Below are 25,076 nucleotides of genomic sequence, written 5' to 3' on the forward strand. Positions count from 1 at the left end.
ATTTCTGGGTAAAGTATAAATAAATATAATTATGTGACCAAATTACTACTATTGCAACCAGTGGTTATTGTCACGCGGAAAAAGATACCGCATTTCCGATAAATATCACGGAAAATTTAATAAGACATTTATAAACGAATGGCAAAACCACGCATGAGATTAAATTTCGTGAGATATTACATGAATTCGGTGGTAAATTTTATACGTCAAAAAAGTTTTGTCCAAACAACGTCATTCATCAATTGTTAATACTTAAACTCGTATAATTAGTGATTAGTGATTTAATTCAATAAGAAGAGAATATGACGAAATATTCTCAAAGGAATGCGAAATAATGCAATGATCTTTTGAAATTTTGTATTTATTAATACGTAAAACACAATTCGTACGATGAGTCGAAAATGGAATAAATATATACAATCTAACCGGAGAAGAAAAGTCGGTCGTGTCTTTTTTCATTTGACAATCCGGAGATTCGATTACGTGTTGCGACAATGTTTTTACTGGATCAATCATCGACAACGGATAACTCGATAACTATTAATTAAATTCGTATTTCGCCAGGAAATACAGCGAGAATATAGCTAGAACTATGGTACTAGTTTCTGGTCGAGAAATCGGCGAAATATTTTTCTCGCACGGCTTCGTGTCGGCTTTCATTTCTTCACTGGCAGTCAGGCAACCTCCGTTTGAATCCGAAACACAAGGCGCAACTTTGATCGAATACGTCTTGCCGCATTCAAGCCTTTCGATTATCTTGGATAATTTCAGAGAATTTGTGCGTTTTTTTTTCCCAGCTACCGTAATCTCGTAAGATTCAGTGTCATTGAATATTGCGTCTGGTGGCTTGTTCCAAGTAATACTTATCGAATTCTGGGTAGATTCACTGATTTTAATACTCGGAACAAAGGCAGGATCTGTGAAAAATTAAATGATTTTTTGGTTAAAGTAACAAATACAGAGAATTCGAAATCAGAGAGCTACGGATGTTCACATTGGTGGTGAACTTTATTTTTTTCCTTAAAATCTTATGTCTCAATATTGGTAATATATGTATAAAAGGATGTTTAAAAAAAAAAAAAAAAAACGGTTTTTTTTTTCTCATCCAAAGAGGTTCAATAAAGTTCCACTTAAGTATAAAAATATGCTCTCAATGTTAATATTAAGAGTTCAAATTTTGACAGGTGTATTTTTATAGCGAGATGAAAATTTTTAACCGATTCGGAATGAAAAATGATTTTTTTTTTTCAACACCCTAATGTATAATCTTTCTTTCAACTAACATGGGGTAACATTGATCGGATCACTGTTGTAAGTCGTGCCGCTAGAATCGTTCACGATGACCCTGATTTCAAAGTTTGCAGCATTAATTTTCCATTTGTTTACAATGCAGTCCTTTTTTTGCGGGCACTTCGATATCCCTCCACAATTTTGCCATGTTATACCGGTTGCATTGCATTCTATGCTGACGAATTCGACTGGATTTGACAAGTTTGCATTACGCGTACGCCAAGTCAACTTTGCACCGCCTTGCTTGTAAGGTGCTAATATCACCTTTAGTCCATCCAAGTATGTTGGATTATCAGACTAAAAATAATTAATCCATCGATTAATCGAGTCCATTATTTACTAGCTTTTATCTTGGTTTTTTTTTTTTTTTTTTTCTTGAAACGAACATTTTGTAAATTTCATTGATAATTTACAGTTTCGTTTGAATTCTTATTCAATTTCAGGTAAAAATGTTCCTTTATATTTCGCTTATTGCATCAAATAGATGATAATAATTGATACTTCAATTATATAAATTAATATTGTATTGCGTTGTTCATGGGAGTGATGAAAAAAAAAAAAAAAAAAAAAAAAAACCGATTGTGAGGAAAAATAATCGAGCTGGTTAATCGGGAAAAACTGATCGATTATTTTTGGTAATTCTTACCTGTGATGACCGATGACTGATGACTTTCACGGTGACATTATCACCGACCGATTGTTTCGAAATTTCATCATAAGTCAAGCATTTATAAACTTCGCCATCTTTCGCGTTTTTAAGCGTCAGTGTCGTTGTAAATCTATCTTCTCCATCTAAACGGCTTATTTTACCGTCATAATTCCGATGATCATTGGGTTTTATCCATTTAACGTCGTCTTCGGCGTAACCTTCTACATTGCATGTTAATTCTGCCATTCCGTTTTCTTCCACTTCAACGATTTTTTGTGGACTCACTGGAATTAAGAAAATACATATACTGATAAGTCACGTGACGGATTAAGTTTAACCGTTTTCGTAACAATTACTTTGAATATTGAAAAATCAGCTTAGCGATTCAAAATCGAAACTTTTTTTGCACAACAGTTTATATATATATATATGTGTGTGTATCTATATATATTATTATATATAATATAGTATAGTATATGGTAAAATTTTCTTCGAAATTACAGCGTGAATCATTACGATTCAAACCCGATGTCGGAAGAGCCGATGATAAGTACACCACAGTTACAGGAAAAGATTGGTTTAACGTAATAAATGTATAAATGAATCTACGTACAAACCGCAAAATAGCGTGGAAAGGAACGGTATCGGGATTACGAGTACCGCAACTGATCAAGGATAGATACACACGTTAATTACTCGCTTAGAAATCGAGAACGCGACTAAGCAGAAATTATTACGTGATATAAATAAATGTGTTGAATTTTTCGAAGGATAATTTACTAGGGTGGACATTTTTCCGATGGACAGTTTTCATTTCCGTAATAATTTCGCGTGCCTAAATACGTTGAAGTCAAACACGCGTCAATAGAACGCTTATGGATGAATGTGTTGCATAAATAATTATATGAACATTATTTTTCTACTAATATTTCATGAGAGGAAGCGCAATTGTTTGCATTTTTTTTTCTCTCTCTTTTACCGTAAACGAACGATATGCTTCTTATCTTGCAACTATTGCAATGATTTTATGTTGGTGTAACAGTAAATCGATGTCGAGGCTTCATTTATGTGTAAAAATGTAGTTAAGTCGAGATAATGATCGAATATTTCTATAATTATAGAGTGTATTTTCGACAATCATGATTACATCAAACAATTGCGTCTACTCCATTCCCTCGTTATTCCGATAATATTTAAGCCGTTACACTTGCAACGATATCTATTGTACTAGAATTTTTCCAGTAACTACAAAAAAAAAAAAATGAAAATTTTCTATAAATGCCCGCAAAGACCAGTAAAATAACGTAGGATTATTCATCGTGGTTTAAATTTATTTAGCGATATTTGTTTCTCTGATAACTGGAATGTTTATTTAAAGAATCAGAAACTATCAGATGACGAAGTGAACAGGCGTATAGAATCGTGACAATAACGCCTGAGCCGATCGCGAATAAGATGAAAGAAATTGAATTTGCAATTTTCATATTCGTATACATACCAATACTTTTAGCATCGGCTACGCGCTGGATCAAAATGAAACAGGCTAAAAGCGACGATATCTTGAGTATCAAGGCCAAGTTGCTTCGCGACATGGTGTCCTGTGATCCTTCGGTATCCTTTCACGTTTCGTTACACGCACCAATGATCTTCCACGCAGCGTGTTGGCAGCACTCAATTTCGTGCCTTGATAATCTCACTTTTTGATCACTCTCAACCCGGCTTGAGCTAGGCGGAATGAGATTCGAATCCCTTCGGTAAAAGTTTTAAAGGACGGTCGGTGATCGGTGATTATATGAATGCACATGCGCGAGTTCATCTCAACGACGAATCACAGGTCTAGTTTAGCGGCGGATGTTGTGTAATTACTTTCGTCTCGAACGCTTATGACATGTCATGGCGTTTGTCACGTATCACTGTCTTACTCATTAAACGTTAAGGCGAAGCTCGGACGGATAAAATTCGATAGGGATTTTCCAATCGGATGTGAAGCCGACCGCAGCACTTACTAGTCGATATTGCAGATGTGAACAAATCCACCCCTTCTTAGTTGTTGGAATATCGACGTACGTTTTGAAAAATTCATTGGAACACTTCATGCTGTACAAGTAGGTAATTCCATTTCAACAGTTATGCGGTATGATAAGAAAGTCTTATTTCACAAGTCATAAATTCACGTTCCAGCTGAATACCGACGAGGAAAAAAATGTTTTAACTTACGCTTATGTTCGGATTTAGAAGGTTTTATCCGTTCCGGCATTCAACGAATAGCAGTTTGAAGTAATTTCGTTTCAGGAAAAACCTTACGTCTCAGTGAAATTGCTTGAAAACAGGATGAACAAATTCAAGGAACGACCGACAACTGATGCTTTTAGTTTCAATGGATAGTATCATTATTATTTTCACGGAATTTTCAAGATATCGTATTTATTGATCATGTTAATCAAGCGGAAAACAGAGAGTTGGAAAACAGAGTTAACAGAGTTAGTTGGAAAAGTCACTTCTCTGAACTATCAGTGGTCGTCGTTTTGCTTCGATCGACAACCTGGATGAGAATTATCAGGAGTCCGTGTCTCCTGTTATTCCTTAATTTTCACGTACCTACGTCTCGGTACATCGATTATACAGTTTTGAGATACTTTGCGGGTATCACAGTGTAATGATATACATTCAATGAGTTTCTGGATATCCAGAACGATCCTTGCGCCTGACGCACTGGGCAGGCAACCAGAATTACAATTCGTGATACATGTAATTTAGTATTCGAATAGTAATCCCGGTTGCCTTCCTCAAAGCGTCAGGCGCAACGATCGTTCTGGATTCTAGAAAGTTCTAGAAACTCACGGTACGACTGGTTGAGGAATGACGAATTCGGTCAAGACAAACTTCTACTTTACCATCCTCATTCAATTTCAGCACTAAACTCACACGCTCTTAAGTGGGTACTTGGGATTCTCGTGGCGACATCCGTCGATAATTAATGTTTTACACGTGTTTTCGGGGAAGGAAGTTTTGGCGAGTGAAATCAATCGATGTAAAACGATTTCAAACGACCGGACGTCTGATATTACTGACAGTATCAAGTCTCTGAGCGATTCGATGGGCATAATGGATGCCTGGATCGCGGCTGGACATCAGTTAATTTTAAGTTTCTGCCAGTGGCCAAATATTCCACCCTTATACTCGTTGTCACATGAATCTTTTACCACTGAACTGGCATCAACCTGGGAATGAGACAATAGGAGTCAGGAAATGCGTAGATTTGGAACGCGATTAAGCATCGTACTCTACGATTACAATGCATACATGCATAAAAGTATTTATGCGAGTTAGTTTTCAGGAGCAAGTGTAACCGATTACTGTAAAGAACTACCGTTCTCGATAGAATGCGGGACTAGGAAGATCCCAAGCACCAGCGATGCGTCATATCGACGATATTTTAACGAACGTTGACCAATCGTCATTCGGTACTACAACCCCAAGGCGATTCTTAGGTTCACCAATGACTCAGCTACTCAGAAACGCGTCAGAATAGCTCATCGTTGAGTCTATGACGTCGATCGGATCAGCATCAGAATTTGAATCACGAATCTTCTCAGAGTCAGTATCAAATTTGTCGACGTATTTTCACCTGCAGCACCAATACCAGTCTTAGCGCATTGGACTCTGGATAGGAAATCGAAATATGTAGCAACACCCACCATAATCAAGATCTTTCGCGCAAGCTCGATGGAAAAAAACACAATCAGCAGATCTAGCCGAGGTAACAATATTTTCATGGGTCATTATAGGTTGCCCAAGGTATAAATTTCAGGTGTTGTTATAATTTTTGTTTACTCAGATACGGTTCCATCAGAACAATTTACGATTATTGTTGGTCACTGCTGAACGTTTTTATTGGTTATCATACAATGATGCAAAAGTAACATCACGATTTTTTCGTCACGCGTTTTGGGGTCTTTTGTTTCTTTGGCCGCGGTTTTCCTTATCTGTCACATATACACGCAGATCCGTGATAATCTTGACATAAACCAATAGACGGTATACGAAAATAATTTTCAGTATATATCAGAAAACAAAAGTTTGATTTAAAAAACTAAAAAAATTCACTCATGGCAGTTTCGAGTGGTTGTACTTTTCAGTAACTCTATAATCATGGTAAAAAATTACAGGGGTTGAAAATTAAAAATTGTTTATAGCTAAGAAAAAACCGTTCATATTTGAATGCAATTAATTGCATTTGAAAGAGCAGAAAAAAAGTAAGGGTTACTTGCGACATTCTCAGCAAGTACATTCCCTTTCTTTTTTTTTCCAACTATTTTAGTGTGACTTCTCTTGAGGCTGCATATTACTGTTTCTTCTTTTACGATATGTCTGAAATGTCACAACTCTGACTCATTTCACCTGACTTTGGTTCATTAACGACGATGAAAGAACTGCTTCAACTGCACCCGGAATATGGGTTGCTCGATCGTTTCATCTGAAATCAGTTTTAGATAAATACGTGCGAGGAAAAACCTCACGAAGTCAATGAAATTGTATAAAATGACCTAGGTCAGATTGGCATCGTAATAATGCGGCGAGAATAGATTCGTACGGTCTGAATCAACGCTTTTAAGTGGGTTGTTTGATAAATCGTGTTCATCGTTCAATCAATTCACTGTCTCACTACGAAGTGTCGATCACACGTCAGACGGTGTGATATTTTGAAGCATAGAGTGTCGGAATGGTTGTCCAGTTTTTTTTTTTTTCATAGCCGTTTCGATGGAAATGGGAGAAAGTCACAAAAAGTCAGAAATGAACTAAGAGTCTATAGATTATCTACTGTAAAAATGGAAAACGTATGAATTAATATGGTACTGTTTGCATTACGTATTGAAGGTTTTTTTTACGAACATCGAGTAATAGAACTTGGCTTTCAAGGGTGTATCATATTGTTGCGATTTACATTGGAGAATCATTTGATTTATTGACGAGACACGTGAAAAAAGTTGCCAGATTAACTTAACGAGAGCAAACAATATGATCGCTTACCTTGCCTGACGTTTGTTGGTTCGATTGGATCCGGCGGGGTCAGATCCTGATTTTTAGGGTCCTGTGTATTCCGGTATTCTGTAATTTGGGCATAAGCCCTTGCACATCGAGTATACAATTCGATGTAATGCTGAAACATGCACGCGTGTAAGAATCGGACAGGTTTTATGAGTCCGGTGATCTTTCCTTGTTCGTATTACTTTCTAGTAGGATGAAATGGAGCTTCACATGTGACAAAGTCTATCTTTGAGGCCTGACATATACATTTGTGTAATGGGATTTTAGAGACTATTTGCAGGTATTACAGAATTATTTGATACAATGTGTAGTTGAAGCGTGCTGAATAAATGTGCTGACCACAAAATTCTAACTTACCATTCTGACGTTATTCTCCATCAAATCACCGATGCTGCGCTCAAGATCAACGAAAGAGGGTCGATCTGATGGATTTGCTTCCCAACATTGCAGCATCATCCGATGACTGTGACGGAAGGCAGGTTAAATGGTTTAGAACGTAAAATAGCAATGATTGGTTGACGTGCCAGATGAATAGAAGCACATATACTTACATGCTTTTGGGTGCGTACTTAGGTTGCTTCATGCGATAACCATCGATAAGTGTTTTGCACATGTTTTCGGGGTTCACTTCGGGGTAAGGAGTTTTGGCGAGCGAGAATAATTCCCACAAAACGACCCCGAACGACCAGACGTCCGATTTTACCGAAAATATTCCGTCTTTGAGCGATTCGATGGCCATCCACTTTACGGGAAGAGGGTCGTTTCCCTCGTCCTTGCAATTGTCGTCTTCCTGGAGGGATTTGGACAAGCCAAAGTCACATATCTTGACGATGTTGTCTTCGGAAAGCAGTACGTTCCTGGCTGCCAAATCACCGTGCAGCACCTGAAACACGGTCAACGGTCTAGTTTGTTCTCGGTGGAGCTGAACCGGGATAACCGTGTACGGAATCCCAGTCGTAAATTCCTGACATCAACCTTTTTAGCCGCAAGATATTGCATGCCGCGGGAAATCTGCCAAGCCCAAGACACCAAGTCTTGCGTGCGAACCGGATCCAATTCCGCATTCGTGAAATCACCCGGGTACTTGGACGATGGTTTAATTTCCGGTGATTGCGAGTTGCTGTCGGTGGCCAAATCTTCCACCCTTGTACTGGTACCTGGATGATCGTTGCTGTCACATGAATCTTCCACAAATGAAGTGGTATCATTCTGACGCAGTGCTGAGTTTGTACTGCTCGAGAATAAGACGATGTATGAGAGAAATTACTTTACGATGGGGCACAAACGTCATACTCGACAATTCCAATGCATGGATACATGAGTTTAATTATTTATTGTACGAGTTAGTGCTGAGTAGCAAATGTAATCGATACTGCAAGGTTTTGAAGGACCAGGATTTGTCATTTGATGAAATTTTGATGCACTGTAACTGGCTGCTATTAAGCACTACATTTCCTTTACCTATTCGTTTCAACGTTGATCGGGTCAGCATCAGCATGGAATTCATGGATTTTCTCGGAGTCGGTATTCAATTCGTCGACGAACTTTGACCTGCAGCGCCACAAGTAGTCGTGCAAGTTCCCGAAGCGGCAAAATTCCACGATGACTAAGAGTTGGCCTGTCGGTGACCATGGTATGAATCAAGTTTACGAATGATCGCTTTTGCTTCAGTCTCAATAGGGAGTTAAAATATGCAGAAACACTCACCGTAATCAAGATTCCTCGTACAAGCACCAAGAAGGCTGACGATGTTAGGATGGTGACCGAGATAGATGAGAATCTTGAGTTCGCGAAGAAGGGCTTTCATGCAGCGAAGGCTGGCTGTTGGTCGTACCGTTTTGACTGCGACCACCGAAATCGCCTCGGGTCGACGGATCGTTTTCGCCCTGGCTTTCCAGACTATTCCGAATGAGCCACTTCCCAGTTCCTCGTCTACGCAGTGGAAATAATGTTAATCCATGCAATGACAACGATGAGGTCAATTTCATTCCAGCCAAGAATTGTTATGCTTAGTGTGAAAAATTAGCTGACAATCGTTGTCAGACGAAAGCCTGAAATGTGATCCCCGTCTCGAGAAAGTGAGGTAGAGTTGAATACTGAACTAGTGATGCCTCATTGGCTCTGCAAAAGTCACGATTGAACATTTCTCTAGAGAAACAATCAAACTTCAATCACACAATAAGCGCTTATGCCACAAGGGCGTAAAGCGAACTTTTTTGCAAGAGTGACGCGTGTTGCGTTGTGGTGAGTGCAGAAGGTTCACGGCCGATTTGCGTGCAATATTTTTCGTTCGCTGTGACTGAAGTTCGTGTCTGATCTGCCAATTTCGAAGTGAAAGTCAACCTTGGCGTGCACATGTATGATGTTCTGAAAGTGTGTGCAAAGTAAAACAGTTTCCACTTCAGACAGACCTTCGACACTCTATACAATCCAAAAATCTACCCTAAGTTTGCCGTCACAGATTCAAATTTCTCCATGATGGTGATAACAATGAGCAAAAGTACCAAGTCTTAATAGCTTTCGTGGAAATTCCCATTTCTTTTCGTAGGGCAATAAATCAGCCTGATCACTGATGGCAAGTTCCGGATTGAAAGAAGTCGGATTCTCGGTGTAAAAATACGCGTCTCGTTCTCTTTCAACCCTTCGCTCCCGAACCTGGAACACAGAGTATCACGAGTTCGTTATTCGTTCAGTTTATCGCGAGATCCTGGTAATTTTCTTCCATACCTTTTTGTAAAAATTCCAGGCTGCCAGAACGATGAGGAGAAAGAAAATTCCCGTAAAGAGTAGCCATGTTCGAACTTGTGTCGTGGAGTCCTCTTCTAGAGAGATTTCGTTTTCATTTAGAGTTATAATTAATAAGTGCTTAGATTAGTAGCTGTACAGTATTTTAGTTGTGAAGATGAATAGCCAATACTCAAAATGTCAATTAGCATTAGATTCTGACCGAACAAACGAGTTAGATACAGGCAGCAGAAAATCATTGCAAAATTTGTTACACGGGCGTTTCCTATATTTTCCATTATTTGCAACACGTACCTATGCTTTTTGTGAAAACTCCTTTTTTAACGTTACTCGAATAACAATCCGTACTAACTTCACTGAAACAAGCTTTCACTCCCAAGTCGTAGCTGGTCGAAGGCTGAAGGTTATCAATAAAGAAATAATATCCCGATGTATTTTGAGAATGAACAGTGTCGCTATTTTTGGACGTATAGTTGACCGATATGCGGTACATCGTTATGTGTGCCTGCAGATCTGTTGGTGGCATCAGCCATTTTATACTTATTGAATTTGCCGTCCGCTCAGTCACATTGATGTATGGAATATATGGAATGTCTGTAAGAAAACAGATTTGTTTAAAGGTTCATAATTTACAGCATGCTCTCTACACATTTAATGGTGTCGAAATAGACGGTATGACATACATTCCGTATCGCGGAGTTTCTTTATTAAGAGTAACTTCATTCCAATATGCACCGCTTACGCGTGTTCCAAGCACCCACCTTTTTCAGCGAGTGTGATTAACAATAAGTTGGAATAAGTGCTCGCGATTCTTCCACCCGCGCTGATCACGACAAGTTCGAACCAATACGAAGTGCCGCGTGTCAAACGCCCCACAACGTAGCCATTATAGTGTTTGTCGTCTTTAACTTGCACCGAGAACGTATCTTTCCATTCAAGAGAACCGTTTTCTGAAGATCGTATCAGATGCGTGTCTCCTGGGAAGTCGATGTTGGACCAGCGTAAGTGAACGAGCTTTGACCCGATGGCATTGGCGGTTAATTGGATTGGATTCGATTCGTTGGAGACTTCGAGTCGAACGAAACCTATGATGTTCTTTAGTCTGTTATTCGTTGCCTGGCATTGGTAGTACCCAGCGTCCGAGTTCGAGGTATTAGCAAAATACAGCATCATCCTGATGTGAGTCTTGTTGAGGGACGATACGTCGGGGACTCCGCCCAATGGAACTTCGTATGGATACGAGACTTTTCGCCACTGGAAGTTCGATAGCCGATATCCGAAGAAATCGCACAACAGAGCTGTCGACTCGAACGGTTCCGTGTACACCGTTTCAGCTCCTACACTAATGTTTTCTGTTGGCGCTAGAAAAAAACGACATCGGATAGAGTACCAGACACAGCTCTTCGAACTGTAATTCGGTACGTTGAGTAGTGCACGTTATTTACACTATTCTACAAGCTATTTCGACTTCGAGGGTAGAATTGATCACGTTATTTTTTCATTCCAATTATCGCATAATGGATCTTACGTATCACCGTAACGAGCATTGTTCCATTAGGGTGCGAATCGTTGGTCATCTTTGCCACGCAGGTGTAATCGCGACTGTTTTCGTCTTCGGCGTGTCCAACGGTTATAGTCCAGTCGATCTTACTATCAGAATTATTGAAAGAAGTGACCCGTTCACCTTCCTTGGTCCACCAACCCTCGTATCCATGAACACTGACGCTGCAAGTGAAGGAGGCATTGCTGCTTGCTGTGGTATTTTCCGCATCTCGAGTCACGTTCATTGTCAGAAAAGATAACTCCATGTCAGATTTCGATTTTCGTCTCGCACGGAAATGTTTTTCGCCAACTGTGAAATCGTATGGTTCAAGTTTTTGAAACCTTTTGAATATATTTGGCATGATAAAAGGAACAAAGTTTTACCCGAAAGCTTTGGCACCGAGCCCTCAATTTTGTAGTATATCTTTTTAATGGTAAAATGACGTGTATAATTCAATAACTGAAAGAGTTGAATGTGTTCAGCTATGATTGTGGGTACCCAGAAGCTTCTCAGATCACTGATAAAATACGTTTCAGTAACTCTAAGATCAGAACGATAATTAACAAATCATAAATACGTCGATTTTCAGTCTGGAAATTTGTGTCACGCATTTTTGATGTGTAGAAAAACCTGTGCTGTTGTTCGGTGGTATCAGTTAAAGAAAAAAAAAAAAAATATATAGAATTGGAAAACTGTAAAAATTACGGGTCAAACACCTCAATTTTCCATTAATTTCTTTCATAAATATTTGCAGTGCCAACTTTTTTTTGACAAACTTTTCGAATACGTATTTCAGGTGCGTGAGAATTTTTTTTCATAACAATCTGATTACGAACATCGATTTCCAAAGTGAAATTCTTTGTCGGATGAACTCAATCACCTGATATAACCGTTCAATCAAATTTCTGAGGCATGTCCTTTTGTGCTGAGATAATATAGTTTGCAGGTCACATTTATATTATCTGCATTTAAAATCAATGATCATGACGAAAGTTCAAAGAATGGACCGACGAGCGTTCATCGAAATTGACGCTCAGAAGAGATTTGGAGTGTGACGACGGTTCGCATCACGTTCGTTTCGCAAAGTGTGAAGAGTAAACTCAATCATTACCCATATCGTTGGTCATCACGGCACTTGCATGCCGGTCAGGACAGTAATCATCGAAGCAAGCTCGAACCACCAGACCATAACTGATCGAAGGCGGAATGTAGACGTCTGCTTTATCACGATCCTTGTTTTTATATTTCTGCCAATAAAAATGTTTTTCCATCTCGTTTCCACTTTCCACTGATATCAGATAGGCGTCGATGTAATCCTGGAGCTCTGGTGGTGGCTGCGACCATTTGATCGTTACGGTGTTCGTATATGTTTCATTCATGATGTCCACAATTGGAACATATTCCACGTCTGTGTGAAAATGATTATTTTTAAAACTTTTCACTCCTTGAGTTTCATTGGACTTGTAATCTACAAGTTTCATTTTCGGTAAACAAACGTTAGCAGATACTATGTACACTTGGGGACAATGAATCTGAGATGGGTAATTTTTTACACTAGACAGTTATGTTGGCAATGCAGAAAAACCTACAGCGCCATAGTCGGCCGAGCGCGAAACGAACTCAATCTCAATAAAGATAACATAACCCATGACCGTAGAATCTAACCTTAGAATACGCGTCAATCTAACAAGTCCATTACCCCTGCGGTATTCTAAGCTTAGATTCGACGGTCATGGGTCATGTTATATTTATTGAGATTGTGTTAGTTTCGCACTCGGCCGACTGTGGCGCTGTAGGTTTCTCTGTGTTGCCAACTTAACTGTCTAGTGTAAAAAATTACCAGTCTCAGATTTATTGTCCCCAAATGTACCTGACCATTCTCTGTACATTATTCGAAAACAGCAAAAATGGAAGCCTTGATTCTAGAATAAATCCCATAAAAAGTGTACCTTTCTCGAACGTCGTCACCCACTTTGAAAGAACGAAGGTGTGTTCCAAGCGATGAAATTCACGTTTGCATTTAGCAACTACTTTCTTGATGTGATAAAGAGTGCTACTTTTCAATTTCCTTATTACGTAGTGTCCTCCGGCCGGATCAACGGATGAATTGAAAATCTGGTCTGCTTGATGCCATTGATTCGTACCATTCTCCTTGTATTTAATCGTAACTTTGTTGTATGTAATATTGTTGTCGCCAAGGAAGTTTGTATAGTTCCAATTAACGTAAATGCGATCTGTTCCGATTGCTCCGACCTTGAGAGGGACAGAATGAAAGTTTTCGACTCGAAGTCTGCTATTTGCTGATATAAGGCTTTTGGGACATTGCGCCTGGCATTTGTAGTCTCCAGAGTCGTCGAGTGTGACATTAGCAAATTCCAGTTCCATTGTAACGTGGGTTTTACTGTTCCAGCGATAATTGGTAGAATATTTTTCGGAAAAATTTCGAACTTCTGGCCACATAAAATTTGTGATTCCACCCCCTATCACGTCACATGAGAGAACTGCACGTCCGGTTGATTCAGCAATAACGGTGTTGGCCTCTGGAATAATTCTTCCGGAAACTAGGAATGAAAATAGAAAAATTGGTGGATGATTTTCGTGCATACAGAAAATAAAATTTCAGTGTCCGCTGTGAAAATTTTATCCTACTTTTGACATTTCAACTTTCCATTCGAATGCGGTTATACAACTCACTAATTCAAAGAGATTCCGATGCCCTTTAAAACGATCACAGAATAATGTGTATATTAGGGTGTGTAAAAAAAAAAAATTATTTTTTTTTCTTTGACGCAAGTTCAAAAGTTTTTCTTTTAGGTATAAAAGTACGCTTGCCAAAAATTTCAGCTCTTAATGTGAACATTAAAAGTTTGAGCATCGCACTTTTCTACTTTGCATGTAAATAAAGACTGAAAAACTGTTTTTTGCTTCTTCCGATTTTTATAACTAACTAACAATGCGTCTTAAGAAAAATATACAGAAATTCGAACGGTCTACAAAAAAAGGTCTGGTATCATTACATAATAAATCTACTCTTTCGAAAGTTATTTAAGATCTTTAAATAATTTTTGACCTTCAATGATATGTCGGTGAGGTGAAAATGAATTAGTAGATTTTTACCAAACGTAGTCACCCATTTTGAAAAAGCGTAACACCATTCGCTATCACGTCTCTGAAGCGGAAGTACACCCTTGATTTCGTAAACGGTGCTAGATTTCAATTCATTCCTGATGACGACGCTGCCTGCAGAAAGCATTCGTTCCGGAGTAAAAAATTGGAATTCTCCTAGCCATTGATCGGTACCATTTTCCCTGTATTGAATTAACATCGAGTTCCAATACTGGCCATAAAATTGGCCGATGTCCCATTTTATGGAAATGGTTTTTGGTCCGCGCACTTCGACGGTCCAACTCAAATCAGATGGGAACTCTCCGAGACCCACGTAATCGTAACTAGTGATATTAGATCTTCTCGCCGTGCAAATGTAATATCCATTGTCTTCGGGTGTGACATTTGTAAATTTAAGCTCCATTGTACCGAGAGTTTCGTTGTGCCACCATAACTTGGTTGTGGAATTTAGCACAATCTCCTCGCTTTCGTCATCCCCAACTTTTAGCCATGTGAAATTTGTGAAGTGCTCACTCATAATGTTGCATGACAGAATTGCAGGTTCGTTTAGCCTCACCAAGACTTGTGACGCGTCTGCAATTATGTCCTTACGCCCTGAAATAGGAAACATAACAGTTGGCACAATTTTACTCTTGTGAAACTTTGAATTAACGATTTGAATACTTGACGTCGTTGTCATTTTTCACTTTGTTGTTTCCAGTGGCATATATTATCGATCGTATAACGTGAACTCAAAATAAAAAAAAGAAAAAAAGAAAGAAATGGGTCAATTCAAAACGTCAAACTTTGAAACTTCGTTCACCAATTTCCAAGAACTTCTCTCCACCCGAGATTAAAAAAATAAAAAGTTTCTTCTTTTAATTCATATAATGATCAACGCAATCCAAGAAAAAGCAAATGGGGAGCAGAATTTAGCGAGAAGGTTCGATGCGCCCATCATTTGCGGCTATACAGTGACAGGGTTGTAAAATTCCCAATGAAAAAATAATACGTTGACCATTAAATTTAATTTCTCAACGAAAATTTTTTGCATTAAAAAAATTAATTCTACGGTTACTGGACATTTCTACCATTAAACAATAAATTTAGTGGCGAGTGAAATTTTTTTTGGACTGAACTATCATACTGAATAAATTCTTGAGCATTATTTCCGATAGCATACCGCAAAGTCAGCATTTGTAAAAACGTCAAGGCTCTCGTGCGAGTGAATTTCTCTTATGAGGAGGCAGATTAATAATGAATTTTCTTTACTTACACGAGGGATCACGTCTATCGTAAGCCAGGATACAACGAACTAATACCAAAAGTATCACCCGCATCTTCAGGGTCTATTCGATATTTCACGACTTCATTTACTCTGATCCGATTGGCCAATAATATTGCAATCGCGGGCGAACTTTTTTGATCACCAAAATCGCCGTTGATTGGAAATCACTTTATTTTTAACTCGTGGAGCGTTCTTATTTTGTAAACAAACGTTTCCTAACAAACGCTCAAAGTCGTTCCGCCTCAACCGGCGGTGAAACTCATTTTAATTTTTTTTCTGCCGCTTCCTAACGATATGTAACCGCAGAGTTCTCCCATGCGAAATTATATCGCCAGAAAAACCGCCGGTCTTCTCGTCTATGTTATCAACATTTTTACTGAAAAAAACTGCAGTTTCAAGTACATATGTACTCAGTGCCTTGGTTTCGACTTCATATCTGAGTAAGGAAAAATTACGTCGTCAAACGTGCCGCGTGCAGAAATTGCTTGGTTGCCTTGATAAAACTTATACGTGACGAACAATAACAAGTAAGGACCTGAACCTTTTTCAATGTGATAATCAAAACGTGTTGAAAATTTTTCTTAACGGTTCTATCTACCACGTCGAGTAAATAAAAATGTTATTAACGCTTCCAATACAAAATTGCAAAAAGAATTAATCAATCATGTGGAATAATCAACTCAATCTGAAACGGATTTATAATGCGTCGTAACAAAATCGTTCGTCACGGTTCTTTTGAATTTTAATATCGCATAATTAATCAATTATTGAAATAAAATTTGCGGCTCTGTTGGTTCATTGCAGTTGTTTAAGGTACGAATTTGAGGTGCAATTGCAACGCAAAATCAGTTTGTTCAGTTTACTCTACTTTTTTATTTAAACAAGGCTATAACATCAATTTATTGTTGCACAAGCATTAAATTTTCGCAACAGTTACAAGAAAATATAGCGACAGTGATCGTAATGAGAAAGAATAGTAACGGATATTAGACTTCCCGGTAACAGATATAAAACTAATTTTCATTTCCTACCCAGAACTATATTTTTCGATTGTGGTAAAAAATGAAAATAGTTAACGACTGAGCGGTAACCGGAACTAAAAATTTCTCTCAATATACGATCCACCGAAGTCAGAAAAAGTTTGGTAAAATCATCGTGAGAAGGGTAAAGACAGGTTCTTGAAGTTTTAGTAAAAGTTGGTTAGGCGAAGTTTGTAAGAAATTACATTTGTTGACCGAATGAATTTATTATCTAAAGCCTGGGTAATAAAACGTCAATCATGCGGTTCGCTTGGTTCCTGTAGGATGTTTGGATCATGATTTTCGGGGGTCCTTGTATTCCGGAATTCCGTGATTTCGGTGTACGTCTTGTAACGTCGACTGTACAACTCGATGTAATGCTGAAACATGTACTCGTGTAAGAATCAGGTGAGCCAAGGATTTTTAAAGAAATGTGCTGTTTCGTTTTTCTACCTTTTAACGTTGAGTCAACATCTGATGTAATTATACACTAGACTTCATATTTCAAGGTAGGGATAAAATGACGAGTATATGAAGAAGAACGTTCAGCTTACCATTCTCACTTCGTCCTCTATTAGATCACCGATACTGCGCTCAAGATCAACGAAAGAGGGTCGATCTGATGGATTTGCTTCCCAACATTGCAGCATCATCCGATGACTGTGACGGAAGGCAGGTTAAATGGTTTAGAACGTAAAATAGCAATGATTGGTTGACGTGCCAGATGAATAGAAGCACATATACTTACATGCTTTTGGGTGCGTACTTAGGTTGCTTCATGCGATAACCATCGATAAGTGTTTTGCACATGTTTTCGGGGTTCACTTCGGGGTAAGGAGTTTTGGCGAGCGAGAATAATTCCCACAAAACGACCCCGAACGACCAGACGTCCGATTTTACCGAAAATATTCCGTCTTTGAGCGATTCGATGGCCATCCACTTTACGGGAAGAGGGTCGTTTCCCTCGTCCTTGCAATTGTCGTCTTCCTGGAGGGATTTGGACAAGCCAAAGTCACATATCTTGACGATGTTGTCTTCGGAAAGCAGTACGTTCCTGGCTGCCAAATCACCGTGCAGCACCTGAAACACGGTCAACGGTCTAGTTTGTTCTCGGTGGAGCTGAACCGGGATAACCGTGTACGGAATCCCAGTCGTAAATTCCTGACATCAACCTTTTTAGCCGCAAGATATTGCATGCCGCGGGAAATCTGCCAAGCCCAAGACACCAAGTCTTGCGTGCGAACCGGATCCAATTCCGCATTCGTGAAATCACCCGGGTACTTGGACGATGGTTTAATTTCCGGTGATTGCGAGTTGCTGTCGGCGGCCAAATCTTCCACCCTTGTACTGGTACCCGGATGATCGTTGCTGTCACATGAATCTTCCACAAACGAAGTGGTATCATTCTGACGCAGTGCCGAGTTTGTACTGCTCGAGAATAAGACGATGTATGAGAGAAATTACTTTACGATGGGGCACAAACGTCATACTCGACAATTCCAATGCATGGATACATGAGTTTAATTATTTATTGTACGAGTTAGTGCTGAGTAGCAAATGTAATCGATACTGCAAGGTTTTAAAGGACCAGGATTTGTCATTTGATGAAATTTTGATGCACTGTAACTGACTGCTATTAAGCACTACATCTCCTTCACCTATTCGTTTCAACGTTGATCGGGTCAGCATCAGCATGGAATTCATGAATTTTCTCGGAGTCGGTATTCAATTCGTCGACGAACTTTGACCTGCAGCGCCACAAGTAGTCGTGCAAGTTCCCGAAGCGGCAAAATTCCACGATGACTAAGAGTTGGCCTGTCGGTGACCATGGTATGAATCAAGTTTACGAATGATCGCTTTTGCTTCAAAGTCTCAATAGGGAGTTAAAATATGCATAAACACTCACCGTAATCAAGATTCCTCGTACAAGCACCAAGAAGGCTGACGATGTTAGGATGGTGACCGAGATAGATGAGAATTTTGAGTTCGCGAAGAAGGGCTTTCATGCAGCGAAGGCTGGCTGTTGGTCGTACCGTTTTGACTGCGACCACCGAAATCGCCTCGGGTCGACGGATCGTTTTCGCCCTGGCTTTCCAGACTATTCCGAATGAGCCACTTCCCAGTTCCTCGTCTATTTTGTGAAAAACATAAATGTTAGACCCCCTAAGGAGAACAATGTGACTGATTTCATGTACGCAAAGTATTGTATATGCTTATTGTCAGTGTGACAAATCAACTGACCATCACTGTCAAACGAAGTCCCAACGAGCTGATTCACGTTTCGAAAAAGTGAAAAATAGTTCAATACTTACCTGACAACGCATAATTATTTAACACTGCGACAACTACGATTGGACTCTTGAGAGGAATTCAAACTCAAATCACACGAAGCATTTACACAATATCTTCTGTCACAAAACTTACTTTTTCTACGGTGGTGATGATGACGAGAATACATACCAAGTTTCAGTAGCTTTCGCGGAAATTCCCATTTCTTATTGTAAGGTAATAAATCGGCCTGATCACTGATGGCAAGTTCTGGATTGAAAAAAATCGGTTCCTCGCTGTAGAAATAGGCGAGTCTTTCTCTAACAATCTTCCGCTTCTTTGACTGACAATGAGACACAAAATATTCCGCGGCCATTATTTGTTTCAACTACAGAGAGTTCTTAGTAATTTTCTTTCATACTTTACTGTAAAACTGCCAGGTTCCCAGAACGATGAGAAGGAGCAAAACTGATCCTATCGGAGCTATCCATGTTTCGACTTGAGTCCCGGGTTCCTCATATGGAGTAATGTTTTCCCCATCTAGAGTATCAATTAATTAAGTTTAGTCGGATAGTTATACAGTATTTTATTTATCAAGATAAATAGCTCTGTTTCACGGACGTTATATGTATATTGTTTTCGTGTTCTCGAACACATGTTTTTCATACCTATGCTGTTGGTGAAAACCCCTCTCCGAACGTCACTCGAATAACAATCCGTACTAACGGCACTGAAGCAAGCTCTTACTTCCAAGTCATGGCTGGTTAAAGGCTGAAGTTTTCCGAGAACAAAATGAGTTTGCGTAGTATTTTGTGAATAAACAATCTTGCTCCCATTGTACGTGTAGTTGACTGATATTTGGTACACGTTTATGTGATCACGTAGCTCTTCTGTTGGAATCGGCCATTCGATAGCGATCGAATTTCTCGACTTCGATGTCAAGGTGATGTTCGGAAAGTACGCAATGTCTGAGGAATAAATAGATTTCCATTAACCATCCAGGTGTGTACACGTCACAAGACATTTCACTGGATTGAACCGGACTGACTAACGGACATAGTCTTATATCGTGGACGTTTGTTGAACTTTCCTGGAATCTTTGAATCAATCAAGTTGAACTTCATTCCAATATGCATCGCTTTCCCGTGATTCGATTACCTACCTTTTTCCGTAGGGGTAATCCAGCTGGAATAAGTGCTTGCGAGTCTTTCACCCGCGCTGACGACAACGACCTTGAACCAGTAGGAAGTGTTGCGTGTGAATTGCCTCACAACGTAGCCACTATAGTACTTGTTTCCTACAACTGGCACCGAAAACGTATCTTGCCAGTCACGAGAACCATTTTGAAAAGATTGTACCAGATGCGTGTCTCCTCGGGATTCGATGTCGAACCAGCGTAAGCAAACGAGCTTGGACCCGATGGTGTAGGCGTTTAAATGCAAGGGTGATTCGTTGGCGACATCGAGACGAATGGATCCGCGGATGTAATCAAGTCTGTGATTCGTCGCCTCGCATTCGTACTTCCCAGTTTCCAAGTTTATGGTGTGAATTGGATTTGACAAAGTTATCCTGATGTGAGTTTCGTTGAACTTTGACACACTGGAAACTTCGTCGAATTGTCGTCTGTCATAAGCCCAGAATTTTCGCCACTTGAAGTTCGACAATCGATATCCAAAAAAGTCGCACGACAGAGTGGTTGGATCGCGTGGCCTCGAATACACCGTTTCAGCATCTATGATTACATTTTCCGCGGGCACTGAAAAGAAGAAAAACAAGTTAACAACCAATAGACTTGATTTTTATTAATTCAAATTCAGTACGTCGAGTAGTGGACGTTATTCACATACATCGACAAGCTGTTTTGCCTTATAAAGGACAATTTATACTGTTATGACTTCTGACTAACTATTCGTGCAAAGTCAATCTTACGTATCACTGTAACGAGCATTGTTTTACTAGTGCGCCAATCATCTGACATCCTTGCTTCACAGGTGTAACCGTATCTGCGTCCTTCCCTAGCATCTTCCACAATTACAGTCCAGCTGATCTCGTTGTCAGAATGATTGAGAGACCTGACGCGATTCTCTTTCTTGGTCCACCAACCCTCGTATCCCTGAACACTGATGCTGCAAGTGAACGAGGCATTGCTGTTTGTAGTAATATTTTTTTCATCTCGAGTTACGTCGATTGTCAGTACTGGAAACTCCGTATCAGGTTTTGAATGTTGCTCTTCACGTGAGTGTTGTCTTCCATCTGTAAAATCGTATTGTTCAGGTTCATTGTCGAACTTGACATTAACGCGGTGTTTTACGGTATTGTATCTCTAATTCGTATCCTGGTTATGATTACTTGTTATCGAAATCACTTTTTCCTGCATGTCAAAGGTGACTCAAGGTCTTGATAAAAGTCTAACTACCCGATTCCGTCATTCAATGAAATTTCTAAGGGTTACCCTTCGGTTTTAAGATAATCTAGCTTCCAGATCACCTATATTTTCTTACAAAAAATCACCGACCATGATAAATTTTCAGACAATCGATACCAATCAAACTCCGGTAGTGTTTCGTACCATGTAAACATTTTACTAGTGTGTAAGTCTCACTCACGTTCTCATCGAAACAATTGGAATGTGTAACGATGGTTCACCTCACGTTCGTTCCGTAAATTACGAATACTAAACTCAATCCTTACCTGCATCGCTGGTCATGACGCCTTCCATAACGGCACTTGCATGCTGGTCGGGACAGTAATCGTCGAAACAAGCTCGCACCTGCAGATTATAACTGATAGAAGGTGAAAGGTGCACAACCGCTTCATCATGGTATCCAGCCTTATACTTTTCCCAACGAAAATGTCTGTTTGTCTTGTTACTGTATTCGACTGATAGAAGATAGGCGTCAATGTATTCCCGGAGCTCTGGCGCTGGTTGCGACCATCTGATCGTTATTGTGTCCATAATTTGTCTCACAATCCGCACAGTTGGAACATAATCCAGTTCTGTACAGAAATTTCAATCTTTGTGAATATCTTACTCATTGAGCCACGCTGGGCTCGTAATTCCACTTCTTTCATAACCAATAAATGTTATCTGATAGGTACGACATGATTATTCTTAAGCTTTGTGACATGCATGTCTGGCGGGTTCGGAAAAAATATTTCAAGGCTTGAACCCGACCGGGATTCGAACCCGGAACCTTTCGCTTTCCGGGCAACTGTTCTGACCACTGAGCTACCCAGATCGTTACCGAAGACTAGCTTTCGAAATACCACGTTGCATCTTATGAAAGGGAAGACTGATTTCTAAGATGAATAAGATAAAAAGTGTACCTTTCTCAAACGTTGAAACCCACTTTGAAAGAACGAAGGATTTTACCACACCATGAAATTGACGCTCGTATGAATCAAATATGATAGTGATTTGATAGAGAGTGAAATTTTTCAATCCACTTATGGCGTAGTGGCTTGCAACTGGATCAATGGATGAATTGAAAATTTGTACTGGTCCGTGCCACTCATTTGTATTATCTGCCTTGTATTTAATTGTAATTCCAACATATTCGTTATAGTAATTGGTAAAATCGCTAATGATATTTGTATAGTTCCAGTTGACGTAAATTCGATCTGTTCCAATCGCTCCGACCTTGCAAGGGCCAAAATCAAGTTCACTGACTAGGAGAATAATCTGCGCTGATACAAGTTGGCCGGAACTGTTCGCCTGGCATGTGTAATATTCAGATTGGTCGGTCGTGACATTAGCAAATTCCAGTTCCATTGTAACATGAGTGTTGTTGTTCGACCAAATATTGGTTGAATTTCTTGAATTTCCCTTGTGTTGCCAGATGAAGCCTGTCATTTGATTCCCTATCACGTCACATGACAGAATTGCACGTTCGTGTGCCTCAACAATAACAATGGTACGACATGGAACTATCCTTGCGGAAACTAAAAATGGCAGTAAACAAAAACACGATCAGATTTAGTAAATATTTTTGTAGTTACACAAAATACAATTCCGGTTCGAGAACGTTTTCGAAATTTAAGTTCTTATGATACATTGACATAAGTAAATGCGTAAACCTTTATCGGACGTCGTCACCCATCTTGAAAAAGCGTAAGAGTCTTCGTCGGAGATCAGATCCCTCGGACCTGAAATTAGGCCCTTGAATTCGTATACGGTGTTGGGTTTCAATGCATTTACGGTGTAAGAATCTGTAGTAACAATTCGCTCCGGAGTGGAAAGTAAGGGTGTCCGTAGTCGTTGATTCGTACCATTTTCCCGATACTCAATTCCAAACGAATAAAAGTGACTTGGGTAAAACAAGTCGAAGTTCCACTTTATGAGAACAGATTCTGGTTTATGAACTGCGACAGTCCAGATAAAATCATTTGGATAATGTCCGAGGCTGACAGGAATCGAAGTAAGGCTAGTTGATGTTATTGTCATGCATCTGTAAGTTCCATAGTCCTCGGTCGTGACGCTTGTGAAGTAAAGCTCAATAGTAACGTGAGTTTCGTTATTCCGCCAAAACTTGCTTTTCTTCGTAGAATTGTCAACATTCTCATCGCTTCCATCATTTCCCTCTTTCATCCACGTAAAATTTGACGGATGATCAGTTACAACTTTACACGAGAGAACTGCGGGTTCATTTGGTGTTGCAAAAACCATCCACGCATCTCGACTTAACCGCACTAAAACAGATAAAAGGACAATTATCAGATCCAGCTGAGGTGAGGATGTTTTCGTCGGCTAACAAGAATCGTTTGTAGCCCAGTTGACTATGAAAAAATGTCGAACTTTCGATGGTATATTGAAAAAGTGGCATTTTTCACTCACGTCCATGTACAGATGCGGTGTGAACCAGGATACAACAAACAAATACCGAAAGAATCACGCGCATCTTTAAGTAAGATGATAATAATTACTATCCAGTAGATACTTGAGGGATTCTTGAAAATCACTACATTCTTTACAAACTCTGAACGTCGTTCTGCATCAGCTGAAAATGAAACTTATTCTGATGTCACTTCACTTGGTGCATAACGATATCTAACCGCAGCGTGTTCCGCAGTTCTCTTTGCGAAATGACCGCAATATAAGTATAAGCTCGTTTCTTTGTCTACGTTATCTCCATTTTTACTCAGAGAAAGCGCGACTTCAAGCAGAAATACTCAGTGTCTTGGTTTTGCTTTGGAATTCCCTTACGAATAGTTCCACATAATGTGATCATCAGAACTTCGTGTACGCGATGCTTCCAAAGTTAAAAACAAAAAAAAAAAAATTATTAGCAAATAACATGACGCGGAATCGCCTGTCAATTTGAACGTACAATGTTGATCACATTTGTATATCGGTACGGTAAATATATCGTAACACGCATCATCGATTCGTCAGGCATCGTCTGTTCTATCTATCGGGTGATGTTCGCAGGTCGATAAAAGTTCTGAAAAATGCATATTTTTTAATTGGCTTAATGTTTCAAGTACTATTCGAATTACGTTCCATGGGTTATCAAAGCTCAACTTGAAGACAAAACCTTGTACGCCTTCGCTTATCGACAAGTCGGAATGTTCTCGGGTGTTTGTGTAGATTGTAATTGTCGGTCAACTGTAACAACGTACTCCTTTGATCATTCGATGGCGTAGTCATCTTCCATTACTCGGTCTTAAGCTCGATCCAACGGCCCATCGTTGTGGTACGGCAAAGCCAAGAATATATAATACATGCATCGAATAATCGCGTCTAATCTGTCTACATCATCGTACCCAAAGGTACAGTCGAAAAATTGAATATTTCCTTTACAATTTCTCTTTTGTTGGTCCTACGCTCTTTTTGATATCTTCTTCGTATTCCTGAGGGTCCAATTAGTGGAAAAAGAGTCCTGCGAAACGATTCTGATATGAAAAGCTTCCGTGCTCTGAAAATTGCAAAAAAGCAAGTCCAAGTTTGGGTAACCCTGTGGATTTTTACAGTCCATTTTTGGAAGATACTGAAATCGATTCAATCATATCCTATATCGACGTCATTTTTCGAGAGGAATCCACGCTCGCTAATAATTGAAATCCTTGTATTTTGGTTCACGCCAAATGGTTAACATTCATTTTTCTAACTTAGGACCAGAG

General features: G+C 39.5%; 3 protein-coding genes across 4 annotated transcripts; all 3 read right to left on the minus strand.

Moving 5' to 3' along the window:
• Window positions 1-359: 359 nt before the first annotated feature.
• On the minus strand, window positions 360-3,700 carry LOC107225017 (tyrosine-protein phosphatase 69D). The gene is made up of 4 exons (XM_015665320.2): window positions 3,438-3,700; window positions 1,937-2,223; window positions 1,284-1,587; window positions 360-917 (listed from the first exon to the last, which is right to left on the minus strand). Exons 1-4 carry the CDS (start codon window positions 3,529-3,531, stop codon window positions 541-543), a joined length of 1,062 nt encoding a protein of 353 aa, XP_015520806.2. The 5' UTR covers window positions 3,532-3,700; the 3' UTR covers window positions 360-540.
• A 2,003-nt stretch (window positions 3,701-5,703) lies between these two features.
• Window positions 5,704-14,538, minus strand: LOC124294545 (vascular endothelial growth factor receptor kdr-like). Its single transcript, XM_046740206.1, has 15 exons — window positions 14,407-14,538; window positions 13,226-13,837; window positions 12,388-12,684; window positions 11,262-11,585; window positions 10,495-11,094; window positions 10,028-10,327; window positions 9,716-9,810; window positions 9,493-9,643; window positions 8,696-8,920; window positions 8,450-8,606; window positions 7,964-8,219; window positions 7,540-7,871; window positions 7,346-7,451; window positions 6,971-7,100; window positions 5,704-6,416 (listed from the first exon to the last, which is right to left on the minus strand). The coding sequence occupies exons 1-15, from the start codon at window positions 14,429-14,431 to the stop codon at window positions 6,355-6,357; spliced, it is 3,672 nt and encodes a 1,223-aa protein (XP_046596162.1). The 5' UTR covers window positions 14,432-14,538; the 3' UTR covers window positions 5,704-6,354.
• A 368-nt stretch (window positions 14,539-14,906) lies between these two features.
• Window positions 14,907-24,058, minus strand: LOC107219517. 2 transcript variants are annotated; one of them, XM_046740205.1, is made up of 16 exons: window positions 23,791-24,058; window positions 23,034-23,645; window positions 22,284-22,898; window positions 21,648-21,953; window positions 20,886-21,209; window positions 20,119-20,712; window positions 19,625-19,924; window positions 19,378-19,496; window positions 19,149-19,299; window positions 18,595-18,819; window positions 18,347-18,503; window positions 17,861-18,116; window positions 17,437-17,768; window positions 17,243-17,348; window positions 16,895-17,068; window positions 14,907-14,996 (listed from the first exon to the last, which is right to left on the minus strand). In XM_046740205.1, exons 1-15 carry the CDS (start codon window positions 23,852-23,854, stop codon window positions 16,943-16,945), a joined length of 4,287 nt encoding a protein of 1,428 aa, XP_046596161.1. In that variant the 5' UTR covers window positions 23,855-24,058; the 3' UTR covers window positions 14,907-14,996; window positions 16,895-16,942. The 2 variants fall into 2 exon arrangements, with proteins under 2 accessions (XP_046596161.1, XP_046596160.1); XM_046740204.1 differs by lacking the exon at window positions 14,907-14,996 and having other exon boundaries at window positions 16,540-17,068.
• Window positions 24,059-25,076: the final 1,018 nt, after the last annotated feature.

The sequence above is a fragment of the Neodiprion lecontei genome, chromosome 5 (genome assembly GCF_021901455.1).
Source record: "Neodiprion lecontei isolate iyNeoLeco1 chromosome 5, iyNeoLeco1.1, whole genome shotgun sequence".
In the NCBI taxonomy this organism is placed as follows: domain Eukaryota; kingdom Metazoa; phylum Arthropoda; class Insecta; order Hymenoptera; family Diprionidae; genus Neodiprion; species Neodiprion lecontei.

Coding starts and splice junctions, on each gene's coding strand:
- LOC107225017 (XM_015665320.2), bottom strand. CDS start 3,531: ATGTCGCGAAGCAACTTGGCCTTGATACTCAAGATATCGTCGCTTTTA. Junction 1,588..1,936: donor TCAGTCATCGGTCATCACAG/GTAAGAATTACC, acceptor AATTATTTTTAG/TCTGATAATCCAACATACTT. Junction 918..1,283: donor TCCGATCAATGTTACCCCAT/GTTAGTTGAAAG, acceptor AATTTTTCACAG/ATCCTGCCTTTGTTCCGAGT.
- LOC124294545 (XM_046740206.1), bottom strand. CDS start 14,431: ATGGTGTTACGCTTTTTCAAAATGG. Junction 11,095..11,261: donor AATGCTCGTTACGGTGATAC/GTAAGATCCATT, acceptor GTTTTTTTCTAG/CGCCAACAGAAAACATTAGT. Junction 7,452..7,539: donor AAGTACGCACCCAAAAGCAT/GTAAGTATATGT, acceptor CTTCCGTCACAG/TCATCGGATGATGCTGCAAT.
- LOC107219517 (XM_046740205.1), bottom strand. CDS start 23,854: ATGCGCGTGATTCTTTCGGTATTTGTTTGTTGTATCCTGGTTCACACC. Junction 23,646..23,790: donor CACCGCATCTGTACATGGAC/GTGAGTGAAAAA, acceptor TATCTGTTTTAG/TGCGGTTAAGTCGAGATGCG. Junction 19,300..19,377: donor CCTGGCAGTTTTACAGTAAA/GTATGAAAGAAA, acceptor TCTCATTGTCAG/TCAAAGAAGCGGAAGATTGT.